Source organism: Mauremys mutica, chromosome 12 (assembly GCF_020497125.1).
Source record: "Mauremys mutica isolate MM-2020 ecotype Southern chromosome 12, ASM2049712v1, whole genome shotgun sequence".
NCBI lineage: Eukaryota > Metazoa > Chordata > Testudines > Geoemydidae > Mauremys > Mauremys mutica.
In genome coordinates, this window is record NC_059083.1 from 69,731,887 (window position 1) to 69,748,518 (window position 16,632).

A 16,632-nucleotide genomic window follows, 5' to 3' on the forward strand; every position below is an offset into this window, starting at 1 on the left:
CGTGCTGGGGCCTGGAGCCGCCCCCATTCCTAACTGTTCTGATCATGTTGGTACCTGGAGATGAGAGCCACAAGCTTGAACTCTTTGATCCTGTGATTTTTGAATGTTTGAAGTTGGCAGTCCTGGGTTTGCACCAGTTCAGCGCTAATCTCGGTAGCTATGTCCACCACTAAACTGCAGTGTAGACAAAGTCTTAGCATGGCACTCAGAAAAACCTTTCAGAAACCTTCAAATTATGGGAACTGTGGCCCAGCTTTTCTCTCAGTGATCTGTGACGTTTTCTTTAATCATGCTTCTCCTTTTTTTAAAAAGAAGCAAATACCAGTCACCGGAGAATGTAGGTTGAGCAACTTCTTTCTGTGGTCAAACAGCAGCCTTTTCAAGGGAAGTGGGGTGAGGCAGCGGATAGATCTAAAACTTGACACCATAGAACTGGTCAGTGAGTCTTGGGGTTTCATTTTCAACTCTCACAAAAGGAAGAGGGTCCCTGCGATCTCCTGGAGAACCCAGATCTACCAGAGGAGAGATTCACCCACCTAGGGAACCAGGACCATGAGGATTTTCTCGGTTTTGCTCTGGATTCTTTTCCCAGGTGAGAGTGACATGGTCTTTTTGTGGCTCACTAGAAATACAATGCAAGCATTGGGTTTGCCCAGGGTTTGCCAACTTCACCAACAGAGCTTGAAAGTCTCAGCTATGCTCTTGCTGTGGTTCTAACTCACCCAGGAGATGGAACTTACAAAGTGGGCAGCACAAGACAAAACAAGGAAAAATTCAGCTGAAAAGGAGAATTTTTCAGAATGTTTTCAGCACGGCTGGTCAAGGAACTGACAAGAATACTTTTTAAAATGGGGGGAAATGCATTTTTAAAATGACTAAACTAAAAACTGCTGATGAGATGTTGCACAAAAACATCATCTCTGGTCTCAGACAAAGCCAGGATAATTTTGGCTGAAGAGGAGAATTATTCAGAACATTATCAGCAGAGACAATTAAATAATAGAAAACCTTTTTCACTAATAACTACTTGATGAAAAGATAGCCAGAATTTGTAACAAATATTATTCAAAATGAACTATTTGACTAGCTCTGGTGATGAGCATGTGAAAATAGGATGGGATAATGTAAGCCCTACTGAAACCTTGATAGAAGGGACACTATCAAGTATTTGATACCATTAGTTTTCTAGGCTGTGTTTTGTCTACCTAGTTGCTAATATGGCCCTTATCGTCAAAGTATCTTTCAAGCAACTTTCAAAGGCTGCTTTTTTAAAATAAATAAATAAATAACTGTAACAAAAGTGAACCAAACAATACCAATGTAGGGCCTAATCCTAGAAACACTTCCACATGCTTAATTTTAAGTACATGATTAATCCCACCAATTTACTCTAAGCATGAGTGTTAATGGGGGTTGTGCTCTACTTAAAATGAAGTATATGGGTAAATATTTGCAGGATAGAGGGGTGGCCCTTTTCTCACCCCTTGTCTAGGCTAGCTTCGATAGGTAGTATGTTAGATCAAGCTAGCTAGCTCTATTTAACGAATACCTTCCAAACTGTATTTTAGAACGTGCTAAACTAGTCAGATATACGTTGCTGAGATATCCCAGCATATTGCATATAGGAGCATCATACTGGAGCAGAAAGGGTGGGGGCAGAACCCCCAAAATATGAACCTGAAATGGAAAACCAAAACAAAGTGACATTTTAGGTGAACACAACAAAAGAAAGTTTCATTTTGAAAAGTCAGTTTGAAATTGAACTCGTCATTTAAATGTTCCATATTCCTCACGCAGAAAATCCAAATATTGTTTCGAAACAGAATTTTTCCTGCAGCAAATGTTCCTACTGGCAAATATATTAGTTGAAAATACAATTGACACCTACATTCACTCTAAGCCTCTGTGCGCTGCCAGAGTGGTGCAAAGGGGCCTGCGTGTCAATAAAAATCAAGCTTAATTCTGAGCCCCTTTTATAGTTATTAATCTGCTGAGATCAGCCCAGCCCCCACGCTGCCCATCCCCCACGCCATTCACCTGCTCCCACCAAGCCCCAGGGGAGCGGCGCAGGTTTGGGGACAGGTCAACCTGGAAGCTGCAGGCTCTGACCCCCCTGTCCAGCCCCCAAAATGCTGAAGCATCGCCCACAATTCCCCCAACCCCCAGGCATGTGGGGGCAGGTCACAGCTGGTGGCGGACGGAAGGGCCCCGGGTCTCACTGTCTCTGTCCCTCGCAGGCTGCTGGGCGGTGACGGGCCCCGGGGCGGTGCGCGGCCCCGCGGGCGGGTCAGTGACTGTGCAGTGCCGGTACCGGGCGGGCTATGAGCATTATCAGAAGTTCTGGTGCCGGGAAGGTTTGGCAGGAGGAAGTTGGCGCTGTTCCGACAGTCACGTCATTGAGACCGACGGGTCGGAGGCGAAGGTGACGCGGGGCAGAGTCTCCATCCGAGACAATCGCACCCAGCGCGCGTTCACCGTGACCGTGGAGAACCTGACACCGGCAGACGCCGGCACGTACCACTGCGGGGTGGGGAGGATCGGGCTCCTTGATCTCAGCGCCACTGTGACACTCACCGTCTCCCCAGGTAAATCCCGGCGCTGCCGGGCTCAGGGCAGGGCCGGGGGGCGCTGGGCGGGGGAAGGGGGCGGGCGTCTAGACCGGCAGATCTGCTGTAACCCGGGCGGGGCCAAACGCCGCAGCCCGCTCTGCGCAGGGCCCGGCCCGGGGCTGCGAGGGGCCGGAGGGCGGGGGCTGCCGCGGACCGGCCATCGAGCCCCTCCGCGGCTCCCCGCAGCGCCCTTTGCCCAGCGCGCCCGGCCCCTGCCCAGCCCCGCAGCGCTAATCACCCCGCTACTGAGACCCCCAGGCTCGGCCCCGCTCCCCAGTGGCTACATGAGCCCGAGCGAGGGCGGAGGCAACCCCAGGCAGGGGCGGGGCGCCTCCCCGACAGGTGTGGGGCGGAGGAGGAGGAGAAGTGGGGAGAGAAGCGGGGCCCTTGGCAGAACGACCAGAGGAGGGGGAGCTGCCAGACTCCAGCCATGTCCCCCCCCCCCCGGAGTATAGATATCGGTAACCCCCATTTTTTTGGGGAACGGCAGTGTGGGCAGTGTGAGGTCGATGTCCTGAAATATCCCTTTCCTTGAGTTTTAACTGCCTGTGGTTTGTAAGGGCGGTGACAGGTAAGTCATTCTCCGTCCCTGGGTGATTGTAACTGGTTTCTGAAAGGAAGGCTTTGCACAGTTTATTTTTTCTCGTGTGATTGGATGAAGACAGAGTCGTGTGATCTTTTGTTTAAATAACTGAAGTGGGATCTATCACTAGGGCAGGGGTGGGCAAACTTTTTGGCCCGAGGGCCACATCGGGGTTCCAAAACTGTATGGAGGGCTGGGTAGGGAAGGCTGTGCCTCCCCCAACAGCCTGGCCCCCGCCCCCGATCCACCCCCTCCCCACCCCCTGACTGCCCCCCTCAAACCCCAAACCCATCAACCGCCTCTACTCCTTGTCCCCTGACCGCCCCCACCCCCAACCACCCCCCTGACCCACACCATTGAAGGCCCTCTGCTCCCTGTTCACTGACTGCCCCAACCCCTGCCCACCCACCCCTGCCCCCTGATTGGCCCCCCGGGACTCCCATGCATATCCAACCAGCCCCAGGCCCCCACCCCTCTTTCAAACCACCCCTGCTCCCTGTCCGCTGGGACCCGCTGCCCCTTACCTAACCCCCTGCTCCCTGACCTCTTACCATGCCGCTCAGAGCCCAGTGGCAGCCAGCCACCCCACCCAGAGTGCTGGCAACATGGTGAGCTGAGGCTGTGGGGAAGGAGGAACAGCAGGGGAGGGGTCAGGGGCTTGCATCCCCAGCCGGGAGGTCAAGAGCCAGGCAGGAGGCTCCCGTGGGCCAGATGTGGCCCACTCAGGGCCACCGAGAGCAGGTTCAGGCCCGGTGAAAAACATTTTTCGGGCCCCCCAGCAAGGGCAGACCAGCTAAACAGGGCCGACGAAGGTGGGCCCCGGGCCCCCTTCCAGACCACTGGGCCCTGGTAATTTGTACCGGCTTCCCCGCCCCTTCAATCGGCCCTGGGCCATAGTTTTCCCCTGTCTGCACTAGACTATTAAATTAACGGAGAAAGGGATGCTGGCCCAGCTAACAATGGAGTCTGCAGGTAGACCTGCCACATTTAAAGCACACCTAACAGCATGTACATTCACAATTTGGCAAAGTTAGCCACAGAAGTTAGCCAGAATTAGAGGGAAGATAACGTGCTTAGTCTTCAGGAGCAATCCATCCTACACAACGTTACAGCTGGCAGCAGACAAAAGCTTGGACTGGGATGTGGGCCAGGATTAAGTGTGAAGGTTCTGGGGCAGCAACAGATTCATTCATGATCAGACTTATGTCAAACATTTCAGGATGGGTTGATTTGTAGAGTAGACTGGATCTCTGGTTTTCTCTACAGCTGTTCCTTCCCCAAACCCGGCTGCAAGGACACCACAAGCAACAAATCAGACAGATTCGCCTTCTCCAACAAAGACTGAATCAAGGTACTCCCCTCCTGTACAAACCACTCCTGCACGGTGAGTGCCATTACTTCTGTCCCATGTCACTCTAGTCACTTCTCCCGGTGCCCTAGCAACATCCATCTCCAGAGGCGCAAAGAATAGCGACCTCATTGGTGATAACATTCCACAGAAAAATGAATGTTGCTTTTATCAGCAAGAACCTGGAGGTCCAGTGAGGCTGAATTCACATGAAGGAAAATGGCAATTCTAGATGCAGAGTAGCACTGGACAGGGACTGTCTGGATTCAGTCAGATCAGACTGTATAACAGGATGAATGAATCCCCAAGTAGGTGCTGTGGTTCCCTTTCAGGGCAGGGTGCTGAGGCTCTGTGTGTTGCATCTTCTGCAGTGAAACTCTGTGCACATCTTCAGCCTGAGAGCAGCCCCGGATTGTTTTAGTGGGAGGAGTCTGGTCAAATTTACAGAGCTTTAGAGTCTCTATTGTATTTCAACTGCACAGATTCCAACCCATCATCCTCTGTTTCCTGCTCCTGGGCTTATTGAAGGGTCTCCTCTTGCTGTGCATAGTCTCTGTTAGGATCTGGATGAGCGTACGCTACAGGAGGAGCCACAGGGAGATGGTGCCAGACAGACAAGGTGAGAGCATCTAACATTCCTACTCAGGGTGACATGCTCCATGGGAATGTTCTCAGTCTTCTCTTGAACACCAAGGGCTCAATCATAGCATTACTGTGAGCAGAGTAAGGAGCAGGGAGTTGTTGCATTGCCCCTGGAGCACCCTGGGAGGCAGATCATTCCTGCCCAAGTTACAATGTCCCTTCTGTTCTCCCCCTGTCCATTCCCCCCCCCCCAGCTTCAGGGATGGAGCAAACCACCTGATCTATAACCGATGCGGAGAACTTCCAGTGGTGAATTGGCTCAGCTACACTGCCAGGTTCATTGGGGAGGTGGAGCCAATGATCCACCCAGTCCCCAACATTTACCTTCTACCTGTCCTGTGCTCTGCTGCATCTGCTTCCTCTCCTGCATGGATACCTAAGTTCCACCCCTTATGGCTCTCTGGTGTACTAGCAGGGCCATGATTTGACCAAAACCTTTACATAGGGGTGTGATGAGTCTGTGTGTGAGTAGGGAGACTGACATCCTTGCTGCTCTATAGCCCTGGTGTGCAATTCATAGGATCAGACTCACCCCACGATGGCTATGAACAAAAAGCTCCCAGCATAATGTGTTTCTCCTCCAGTCACCGGTGGTGTCGTTGTTTTCCTTGCAGCTCATGAACCGCCTCTTTGCTAGTTCGTAGAAGTGGATCTGAAGCAGCAGGAGGAGAATTCATTTTCCAGCTTTGCACAAAGTATCCCACACCATGATTTTCTTCTCACGTCAAGTGAAGCTATTTCGCTCACGTTCTCAGAGGATGAAGTCTGCTGGAGGTGTCCGTCTCTATGTCTCCCAGGCCAGGGTATCTAGGTTCTTATCAGAGTGTTGGAGAGCCCAGGGCCAAATTCATACCTGGTGTAAGCAAGCGTAACTCCACTGAAGTCCCAGAGCCAAACGCAGGGTCAGAGTCAGCAGTGACAGAGGCGGCCCCTGCATCAGCTGGGCTCTAAATAGTCACAGTGACCTCAAGTGAAACGCAGGAGCTGCCAGCAGGTGTTCTCCAGAAGGGATCCTATAGGTGGAATTCCCTTTCTCCAGAGTGTCCCAGACCTATTGACACTGCAAAGGCCATCTCATTTTCCAGGCTCCTGAGGAGGTGGGGTACTAAGAACTGGGATTTGTGCATTGAGGCTCAGGATCACGCTAATGATATCACATTTTTTCCTAAATCAAAGACATTTATGAAAGAAAACAGACAACAGCGCAGGGAGACAGACTTCCACACAGCTCGAGTCCCAGCTTGTCTGCTGCTTACCCAGCCCCACACCCTCTGGGACAATGTACCGTTCACACAGACACCTACTGGATGAATGATGTAACTGCAAGCACGCATTGTCAAATATTCTTTTCAACCCCTCCCTAGATTTAGGGAGGTTGCTGTGTTTATTTTCGTCTGCACTAGTTTGTTTGTATGTTTAGTTTTTGGCAAATGCACCTGGAGCCCTGGATAGACTTTTTTATGTTTGAGATAATGTGAAATATTCCATGTATTTATTGACTTAAATTACTGGAACATTAGTGTGACCAAAATTGTCACACATTGAATTGTAGTTGTGGAAGAATAACACAGTCCTTCACGCTTGTGTTGGTTGCAACATGTCAGAGGCAGTTCATTCTCAAGCAATATTGCAAGGGGGAGAGTGCACAATGGCAAGTCTCCCAAAAGATAAACAATTAAGGCAAACATTTACACCTTGTGTTACATACAATAATGATCAACAACTGCGTTTTGTTTATACATATTCCTTCCTGATATCACTTTTCTCAGCAGTTCCTGCTATAGTCTGTGTTCCATTCATATCTAACACAAGGTCAAAACAACTTCTCTTACGGTTCTTTTCCACTCGCCCAGGCCCTGCCTGGAAGTCTCGCGTTATTAGCTGTTAGCCTGACTCTTGCTCTTCCTACAAGACTAAGATGTCTGTGCTTCCCCCGCCCCCCACTTCCACCCTCCCCCCTTTTGTGCTTCTAGCACAACTATCAATCTTAAACCTTCATGTTCATCAAACCTTGTATTTCTGATTCTAGATCAAATAGTTCAACCTTATGGGTTTCATGGGATGCAACCACAATGCATGGTTAATATGAACATAGAAGGTGTTAGTATTATTACATCTTTTACAACATCAGTAACAATCCTAAGCTAAACAGCAATAAAAACATTAACATTCCCATGGTGGTAATATGATAGGGTTGTTTTACAATTTTAGTCACAAAGTAAATCAAGTAAATGCTCTATAAACTGTATGAAAGGCACTTTTCAATTTGATATATATTTTGAAGAATATGAATTTGCCCTTCTAATTCAGAGATTCTCTGGTAGCAGCAAAAGCAAATTTTGAAACCGATCAGATACTAAAGTAATCTAAGAACTGGGATTTGTGCATTGAGGCTCAGGATCACGCTAATGGTATCACATTTTTTCCTAAATCAAAGACATTTATGAAAGAAAACAGACACAACAGCACAGGGAGACAGACTTCCACACAGCTTGAGTCCCAGCTTGTCTGCTTGTTTACCCAGCCCCACACCCTCTCTGGGACAATGTACTGTTCACACAGACACCTACTGGGTGAATGATGTAACTGCAAGCACACATATTACTGTCGAATATTCTTTTTAACCCTTTCCTAGATTTGGGGAGGCTGCTGTGTTTATTTTTGTTTGTACTAGATTGTTTGTTTGTACTAGTTTGTTTGCTGTGACTGTCTCGCTGCTACTGCACAGGTTACTGTTAACAGATTTCAAGTATTTTTTCATTGTGTCTGCATCTTTCTTCATTGCAGTCATTCTCTCAGCTTTTTGTTTCCTGTTCTGTGCACCTGACATCATCTTTTTAGGTACCAGCAACACTGTTTCCTTCCCAGTTTCCTGAAATATAAAAAACCCCGCTTTTCTCACACTATGTGACATCATATGATTGGGCAAAAACAATTTCAGCTTCAATATGCTACACAGAACACCAGATCTTTCTGGAGAGAACTTGTCTTTGATCTGCTGTAGCCAGCTGGTTTAATAAAATGCCATGTGAAAGGATCGTTTATGGTTAGGCTTTCCTTCTTGCCGGTCTGTTACTGCAGAATTAACAAAGTGCATAAAGACTTATTTTACTCATTTTGTTTTTGGATTTGTAATTTTTTTTAAAGGAGGTAAGTGATCTAAAGCAGCAGTTCTCTCCCTCCGGTATTGCAGTAAAAGAGGACGGACTCTGCATCATCTACTACAGGGATTTCCACTCTCCATAGCTGTGGAATTGGAGTCTTGAGAGATTAGGGGACAACGCACATTCATGGGGCACATGAAGGAAGCTGCTCAGTCCTTTGCTCCCCTGAGTGCAGGGCTGGCTCTTGTCTCTGCCCCTTGCAAAGGGAACTGTCATTATCAGTCCTTCTTGGCAAAGCACTTCCTTTAAGAGCTACATGGGGAATGGGTTATTTTAGATTAAACATTTACCCTAAGAGATGATGCGCAGAAGGAAGATGCGATTTCTGAATGGCATCAGATTGTGAAATGAAACAACAGGTAAAACAATTGGGTGGGTCACTCACCTGTCGGTGGGATTCTTCCTCCCCAATCTGAGCTGCTCTGCAGAACCACTGGCAGCTCCCTTAGCGTCTGGCCCAGCTGCACTTGCCTCTTATGCCTGGTGCTTGGCCTGCCGCTCAAGGCAGGCTCTGTGCTGTCGGAGGCTGTATCTTGCCCGAGCCCATGGCCCTTCTGCAGCTCTCTGGTCACTCCTGACTCAGGGGGGCTAGTTCAGATTTTGGTGGGGATGGGGGAAGCAACTTTCACCGTGGTTCCAGGGGATACTTAGGCACCTGGAAACTCTAGGGTATTTTTGCAGATAATTTAGAAATTAGCTGTTGATTTCACTGTACACACACAAATCCACAAATATTTCCATCAGTAATAATTAAATTATTTACAGCTAGGGAAATGCTGCTTGAGAACTTGTTAGAGTCAAAATTCAGCAATAGAAACTTCTGACTTGGGCTTGTTACAAATGGACTAGTGAATGAATAGTTAAATCAACAAATCCTTTCTGGTTTTAGGATATTTATTTTGTATATCTTGACACTTAGTGGGTTTTGCTGTTTTGTTGTAGTCATCTTGGTACTTGGATACGAGAGACACACGCCTGAACACTTTGATCATGTGATTTTTGAATGCTTGAAGTTGGCAGTCCTGGGTTTGCACCAGTCCAGCACTAATTGCTGTAGCTATGTCAGCTGCTGAACTGTGGTGTAGACAAAGTCCTAGCATGGCACTCAGTAAAACTGTGACCAGCTTTTCTCTCAGTGATCGTGACGTTTCCTTTAATCATGCTTCTCCTTTAAAAAAAAAGCAGCAAACACCAATCACCTTAGAAGGTAGGCTGAGCAACTTCTTTCTGTGGCCAAATAGCAGCCTTTTCAAAGGGAAGTGGGGTGGGGCAGCTGATAGGTCTAAAAACTTGACACTATAGATCAGTAAGTCTTGGGGTTTCATTTTCAACTCTCACAAAAGAAAGAGGGTCCTTGTGATCTCCTGGAGAACCCAGATCTACGAGAGGAGAGAGTCACCCCCTGAGGGAACCAGGACCATGAGGATTTTCTCTGTTTTGCTTTGGATTCTTTTTCCAGGTGAGAGTGACATGGTCTTTTTGTGGCTCACTAGAAATACAATGCAAGTATTGGGTTTGCACCGGTTACAAGCTTCGCCAGCTTCACCAAAGGTTTCAAAAAATGGAAGATTAAAAATAAGAACCCAAAAGGCATCTTTAAATAAAGAAAAACTCTTGAGATTTTAAAGTCAATCTCATGATTGCTGAGGACTACACATGATTTTTGAATGCTTGGGGGGGAGGGACAATATCAGTGCTGCCATATAGAAATGATTAGTGATGTAGACACACAGACAGCTGAAGCCTCAGCTGGTATGTCTACACCAGTGGTTCTCAACCTATTTACCATTGTGGGTGGCATATGCAGCTGTGTGTGTGTTATGTGGGCTGCATCCACACAATATCTGTATGGCCCTGAGGATGTCACATGGGCCACAGCTGTGTGCTGATTGGGCCACAGGCTGAGAACCGCTGGTCTCCACTGCAATTAAAAACCTGTGGCTGGCCTGTGCCAGCTGACTCGGGCTTGCAGGGCTCAGGCTAAGGGTGTGTTTAGCTGCACTGTAGGTGTTCAGGCTGGGGCTGGAGCCGGAGCCAGGATTCCAGGACCCTGCAAGGTGAGAGGGTCCCAGAGCTCAGGCTGCAGCATGAGCCCGCGTGTCTATACTGCAATTACACAGCCCCGTAGCTGCGCTCCTTAGCCCAGGTCACCGAGCACAGGCCAGCCGCAGCAGCGTCTCTCTCACTGGGGATCCCTGCAGTGGAACCAGGGGTGTCTAATGGCAGTTTGTAACCCAAACCTTAGGTTGCGTAGCCATTAGCAACATTTTTTTCAGAGCTCTACCATCATACGTTCTGTGTATCTTGTGGCTAAAGTTTTCCCCATCAGCCTCTGGTATAAGCGACATTTCATGCTGGGGGCATTTCATCCCCTCCCCCCAAAGCAAATAGCAAACACCACCGTCGGTGGAGCAATTTCCTTCCCTAGTGAAACAGCAGCCGCTTCAAAGGGAAGTGGGGCAGTTGAGAGATCTAGAAACTTCACATTATAGAACTGGTCAGTGAGGCTCCAGGTTTCATTGTCAACTGGCCTAAAAGAAGAAGGGGCCCAGAGGTCTCGGAGAAACTTGATGTTCCCAGGGAGCGAGTCCTGTGCAGAGGAAACCAGGACCATGAGGATTGTCCCTGTTTTGGTTTGGATTCTTTTCCCAGGTGAGAATGATGTGGGTGCTGTGGGGTGTGCTAGAAAATACACTGAAGTGACTGTTTGCACAGTTTACAAGCTCTGTCAGCTTCGCCATCAGAGCTGGAAAGCCCCAGATAGGTTCCTGCAGTGGTTGTAGCCTACTGGAGATGCAGCTTGCAAACTGTGCAGGGAAGCAAAGATTTGAAATCTGTATCCTAAGAAAGCTTTCTGTGGAGAAGATATAATGGGGTCTAGTCTTGTGGTATCGGTTTCCTTTCTTTAAGACTCAGCCCAGACAGTCATGTGAATGTGTGAGAATCTCAGTGCTCTTTGAAGAAAAAACAGAGAGTGTTTCTAGCCCTTGTGGTTGCAGAGAAAAACTTGAAAAAGTGCCATGAATGCAGCCTAAAGACTCAAAACCAGAAAGCCAAGAAAAAAGAACCACGAATGTATTATGTTTAAAATCTGCTGATTCCTAAACCCTTGTTATGCTTGAGGGGGTAGGGACTGACCTGATTTTGGAATGCTTGGATTTGGCAACACTGAGATATTAACCAATGGCTGCAGTTAAGCATCCTAGCTCCTACTGTTAGCTAATGTGGGCACCACCCCTGCACAGAATGACGGGCCCACTTCACCATAGCCCTGCACCTTGCATAGACATGTACGTCAATGAAAGTGGGTGTAAAAGGCTACAACGTCAGCATGACAGTAGTTTACGGTACTTTGCGCTGGTGTAAATGCCCATGCCATGGAGCACGCGAGTTGCTCTTGCTCCCAAGTCATCTTTTGAAAAGGTTAGAGACATGAACTTCAGAAGCCAGATCTTGTGGAATCTGCAGTCCCTGCGCAGAGACACCTCTTCCCCTTGATGCAGTAACTGACACTGGTGGTGGGACAAGCCACCGGTTTGTTTCTCTCGCCGGAGAATAGAGACGGTAAAGCTAGATGTGAGCAACCTGTATGGAAGGAGTGACCTCCAGCCAGTCTCCAGCCATAAATAATGAGAGAGAGAAAAAACAGATCTAATTTACTTCATTTTACTGCAAAGACAAAGCAACGCTGAATGGCAACGCCTGCTCCTGCAGGGTTCCAGCATGTCCTCCCTTGAGTTAAAATAACCCCCAGCCAACAGGGGCTAGGAAGGACCCTGCCCCTGCCAATTCTCCCAGCTCTGCCCCTCCTGCTGCACACACACACGTTCCAAATGCTCAAGCATCCCCCACAATCCGCTGCCCCCCAGCACTGGCTGCATTGCATTGCTGTTCACAGCTAGAAAGATTCTCAGTTTCTCTCTTTGGCTCTGTCTCTCACAGGCTGCTGGGCAGTGATGGGACCTGGCACAGCGCATGGCCAGCTGGGTGGCTCGGTGTCTGTGCAGTGCCAGTATGGGGCAGGCTTTGAGGCTTATCCGAAATTCTGGTGCAGACGCAAAGTTGTGCTGTGTTTCAATCACCTCATCTTTGAGACCACGGGGTCGGAGGCTGAGGAGACGTGGGGCAGAGTCTCCATCCGTGACAATCACACCCAGCGCGTTATCACAGTAACCCTGGAGAACCTGACGCCGGCAGATGCGGGGACTTACCTCTGTGGGGTAGCCAGGATTGGCCTCCCTAATCCCAGGGACTCCGTCAAAGTCATCATCTCCCCAGGTAAAGCCTTCCTCTGCACCCCCATGGCAGTGACAGGAGAGGGGGAGCTGGAGGTGGGATGAACGGGGTGGGGAAGGGCTGTCTGTAGCTCTGAAGACATTCCTCTAACCCGGGGAGACAGACACTGCTGCTGCTTCCTTCAAAGGGCTCCAGCTGCAGTTGAGGACAGTGGTGAAAGAACTCCGGCCCTGCAGCACCCTTCATGCAGCGCTGCTCCTGAGCGAGGCCCTAAAACCACTCAGAACCGGGCTCCTCTTTCCTGCCAAGCCCCCACCCACAGTCCTGCCTTAGCCAGAGGGCGGGGGGGGGGGGCGGGAGAAAAGGGGGATGGGGAGGAAATTCTTCAAAGGGAGGGGGAGTCATTCTCCAAGTGGGGTGGGTGTTGGGGGTGGGGACAATTCCCGAAATGGGGGAAGAGAGATACGGGGCACGTAAATGAGGCGTGTGGAGGGAAATCACTAGATTATTAAAAATAATGTATTGGCTCAAACTTCGGTTGGGGAGAGAGAAGCATCCGAGCTACACAGAGCTCTTCCTTGGGGCTGGGAAAGGTGCTCCGAGTGACACAGCTACATACAAGTTCTGACCGGGAATGCCTGTCTCAGACCCGAGAACAAGCTCCGTGTAGTTCAGAAGCTTGTCTCTCTCACCAACAGAAGTTGGTCCAATACAAGACATTCCCCCCACCCCCCTGCTTTCTCTAATATCCTGGGACCGACACGGCTACACCACCACTGCAGAGATTATTAAACGCAAGGAGTGAGTGGTGCTGGCCAGACTCACCGTGGCTCTTGCGGATGCCTGTCTCAGTGAAAACACTCCTATCCTGGAAGAGTCAGAGACACGTTCCCAGGCTGGCTAAGTTAGTCACACAGGCATACACAGCCCAGCCTCCCTTCACTCCAAGTGTTGGTACAAAGGCCTTAGATCTCAGGAGCCCTGACAAAATGCAACACTTTGGATTCTGATGTGGGTCAGGACAATGTGTTGTTTCCATGCCAAACATACTCCATGATGATATGCATTGAAGGCTCTGTTTAGGAAGGAGGAGACATTGTTTGTGGTTGTGTGTGTTTTTAATTGTGTTAAATTTCTGGTTTTAGCTGCAGCACTTCCTTCAATCCCAACGGAAAAGGCACCACAGGCAACAGACCAGCCAGCTGCTCCTGCCTTCACATGGATTTCCACTGGAAGCCATGTATCTAGCTCATTTATGTCCTCAAGTAACAGCTGCTTGGACAGAAGTGGCACCCAAGCACAGTACGTTCCAGTGGGTCTGTAGGCTTCCCCCTGGTGCAGTCAACTGTTGTGTGGAGGGTCCTTCAGCTCTCTTCCCACCCCCCAAGATTTCTGCAGCATCTCAGCAGTTCCAGTCCAGTCACATCAGGTTGTTGTTGACTGGATAAATGAATAACTAGAGGTGGGTGCTGGGGTGCAGTATAAGGACAGGGTGCTGAGGTGATGGGTGCTACCTCTTCTCCCCAGTGAAGCTTTGTTTGCGCCTTTGCCCAGAGAAACCCCAGGGAACGTATTAGTGGGAGGAGTCGCGTCAAATCTACAGAGCTTTACAGTCTCAATTGTATTTCTCCTGCATAGAGCCCAACCCAACATCCTCTATCCCTTGTTCCTGATCGTCCCCATCTTCCTGTGCATAGTCTGTGTTGTGATCTGGGTGAGCGTACAGTACAGGAGGAATTCCAGGGAGATGGTGCTAAACAGACACGGTGAGAGCCTCTGACCTTCACACCATGACATACTCCATTGGGTGGCTCCCAGTCCTGTCTTGATCACCAGGGGCGGTCACAGCTTTATCATGAGCACAGAGTAAGGGGCAGTGAATTGTTGACTTGCCCCACACAGACTGGGAGGAAGATTGCAACTGCTCAAGTTACATGGTCCCTTCTAGTGTCCCCATTCTTCTGGAGATGGGGCAAACTTTTCTTGGTGCATCACCACAGCTTTGCTGCCAAGTGCATTGTGGGAGGGGGAGCCACGGTCCATCCATTCCTCAACCATGGCATCCATCTGTGACTGGGGTAAGGTAGCAACTCTGCTGAGTCCGCTTCCTCTCCTGCATGGCTACCCAGAACACAACCCCTAACACGTCCCTGCTGCATCAGCAGGGCCCTTTGACGCAAAACCTCCGTATATGACTGTGGTGAGTATGGTTGTGAATATGGAGACATCCTCACTGCTCTGTATCCCTGATCAGGAACATACACAGCAGAACAGCTTTGCACCCTGACAGTATGAACAGAAAGAATCCAGCATCAGATGTTTCTCATCCTGTAACTGGTGATGTCTGTGTGTTTTATTACAGACAAGGAATTACCCCTCTCCCAACTAAGGAATGGGTCAGAATCCACAGGAGAAGAATGCATCTCTCAGATCTGCCCACAGCATAAATCCACAGAGTGCGTCTGACTTTCCTCTCATGTAAACAAACTGTTTTCTCCACATTCTTAGGGGACAGTCTCCTGCAGGTGTCTGTCTCTGTGGTTCCCATGTCTAGGCTTAGTTCAGCATCATAAACACAATGAATGGCTGGCAAGAAAAAAAGAGGGAGGTGGGTGTTCTTGCAGCCAACTTGGGTGGCCCAGCGCTGATGGTGCTGCAGAATTTACCCCCAGAAAAAAAGATGGAGTTTTCCAAACCTGGCACAAGCCCTTGACACGTGGTTTGGAGCTAGCCAATCAATCTGAGCTGACTTGGACACAGCTAAGAGCTAGGAGAGGGCAAGAAGTAACCCCACCAGAAGTGGAGGAGGACCTGTGGAGACTGGCGTTCCTGATATACTCAGCTAGTACCGTGGCCTTCCAGGATCAATTGGCAATGGACCATTTATAGATGCTCAGCTGGACTTGGACTTGACGATCAAGATGAACAAAAGGAGGCCAGAGACACTCCAACAGGCTCTGGGCTTAGCCACAGAGTGTGAATCTTTTCTTGGAGCACTGCACCAGAAGAGGAAGCAGCTGCTAATGAGGAAGGTGACTGCCATGCACCCTATAGGTGCAGCTCTGTGTTTAACAAGGACGATGGTGAAGGGGATTCTAACCTGCTTGATGACATTTTTGAACAATTGGGAAAAAAATAAATTTAAGTTAAAACAAAGGAAATTTGTCAATAATGCAAATATTATGGGAAGCCATTAAGTTAAATGCTGCCTGTGATGGGGTTGAGACTCACCACCATGGCACCTCCCACTGGTCACTCCGGGAATTAGCTCAGTCCTTGGTGGAGTGCCCTCTGCCGGGGGTGTCCCATCCATCATCTGTTCCTCGCTGGTGTCTGGACCCGCGTTGCTTCCTGGTCGGCAGCATCCTCTTCAGGATACTGCCCTCCAGCAGTGCCCACTGCTCTGGTTTTACCCCCTTCTGGGGGTCCTGCACCCCAGCCACGGTGGTCAACCACACCCCAAAGTCTAACCCCTAGTGTCAGGGGTCTGGTGCAGACCACTATCACCACATCCACTGGCTGGGTGTTTGGCCAAGGGAGGGGGACCCAGGCCCGCCCTCTACCCTGGGTCCCAACCCAGGGACCCTTTAGTGGCAGCCTTCCTGCCCTCATTCTCTCCCCTTCTGTGCTTCTCTCCCTGGGCCACTTCCCTTTCGGTTCCTTTGCACTGGCCACCCCCTTCCCTCAGGGTCTGCAGCCTGGCAGGTAGCTGGCTGGAGTTCCCTTCTGTTCCCCAGAGCCTGCGCTGCGCTGCGCTGTCCCAGGTGCTGGTCTCCTTACTCAGGAGACAGACCTTCTTCTCTGAAGGTCTGGGAGAGAATGCCTGTGCCTCTCTTAGGCAGCCTTTATATAGGGCCTAGCCTAGCCTTCATTGGCTGGCTCTAATCTTGGCCCTGATTGGCTCTCAGTAAACCCTTTCCTGATTGGCTGCCAGCCTGCACCACCTCTCTGGCCTACTCTAGCCCCCTTTCATATGGGGGTGGGGCCACCACACTGCCATTGTGGGGAAATTAGCCATTAAAAGAAGGACTATTGTAAGTACAAAGCAGG

General features: G+C 49.6%; 2 protein-coding genes across 2 annotated transcripts; both read left to right on the top strand.

Annotated features, from left to right (window-relative positions):
* Window positions 1–552: 552 nt before the first annotated feature.
* Window positions 553–8,295, top strand: LOC123347008 (CMRF35-like molecule 1). The gene is made up of 5 exons (XM_044984432.1): window positions 553–592; window positions 2,238–2,585; window positions 4,459–4,543; window positions 5,023–5,159; window positions 5,797–8,295. Exons 1-5 carry the CDS (start codon window positions 553–555, stop codon window positions 5,817–5,819), a joined length of 633 nt encoding a protein of 210 aa, XP_044840367.1. The 3' UTR covers window positions 5,820–8,295.
* A 2,594-nt stretch (window positions 8,296–10,889) lies between these two features.
* Window positions 10,890–15,702, top strand: LOC123345354 (CMRF35-like molecule 2). The gene is made up of 5 exons (XM_044982144.1): window positions 10,890–10,998; window positions 12,289–12,624; window positions 13,728–13,884; window positions 14,221–14,348; window positions 14,945–15,702. The coding sequence occupies exons 1-5, from the start codon at window positions 10,917–10,919 to the stop codon at window positions 15,046–15,048; spliced, it is 807 nt and encodes a 268-aa protein (XP_044838079.1). The 5' UTR covers window positions 10,890–10,916; the 3' UTR covers window positions 15,049–15,702.
* Window positions 15,703–16,632: the final 930 nt, after the last annotated feature.

What these genes read in the sequence shown, in the direction of transcription:
- LOC123347008 (XM_044984432.1), top strand. Translation starts at nt 553, where the DNA reads ATGAGGATTTTCTCGGTTTTGCTCTGGATTCTTTTCCCAG. An exon ending in GCTCTGGATTCTTTTCCCAG is followed by an intron (nt 593 to 2,237) that starts GTGAGAGTGACA and finishes TGTCCCTCGCAG; the next exon opens with GCTGCTGGGCGGTGACGGGC. An exon ending in GATGGTGCCAGACAGACAAG is followed by an intron (nt 5,160 to 5,796) that starts GTGAGAGCATCT and finishes TTTTCCTTGCAG; the next exon opens with CTCATGAACCGCCTCTTTGC.
- LOC123345354 (XM_044982144.1), top strand. Translation starts at nt 10,917, where the DNA reads ATGTTCCCAGGGAGCGAGTCCTGTGCAGAGGAAACCAGGACCATGAGG. An exon ending in GGTTTGGATTCTTTTCCCAG is followed by an intron (nt 10,999 to 12,288) that starts GTGAGAATGATG and finishes TGTCTCTCACAG; the next exon opens with GCTGCTGGGCAGTGATGGGA. An exon ending in GATGGTGCTAAACAGACACG is followed by an intron (nt 14,349 to 14,944) that starts GTGAGAGCCTCT and finishes GTTTTATTACAG; the next exon opens with ACAAGGAATTACCCCTCTCC.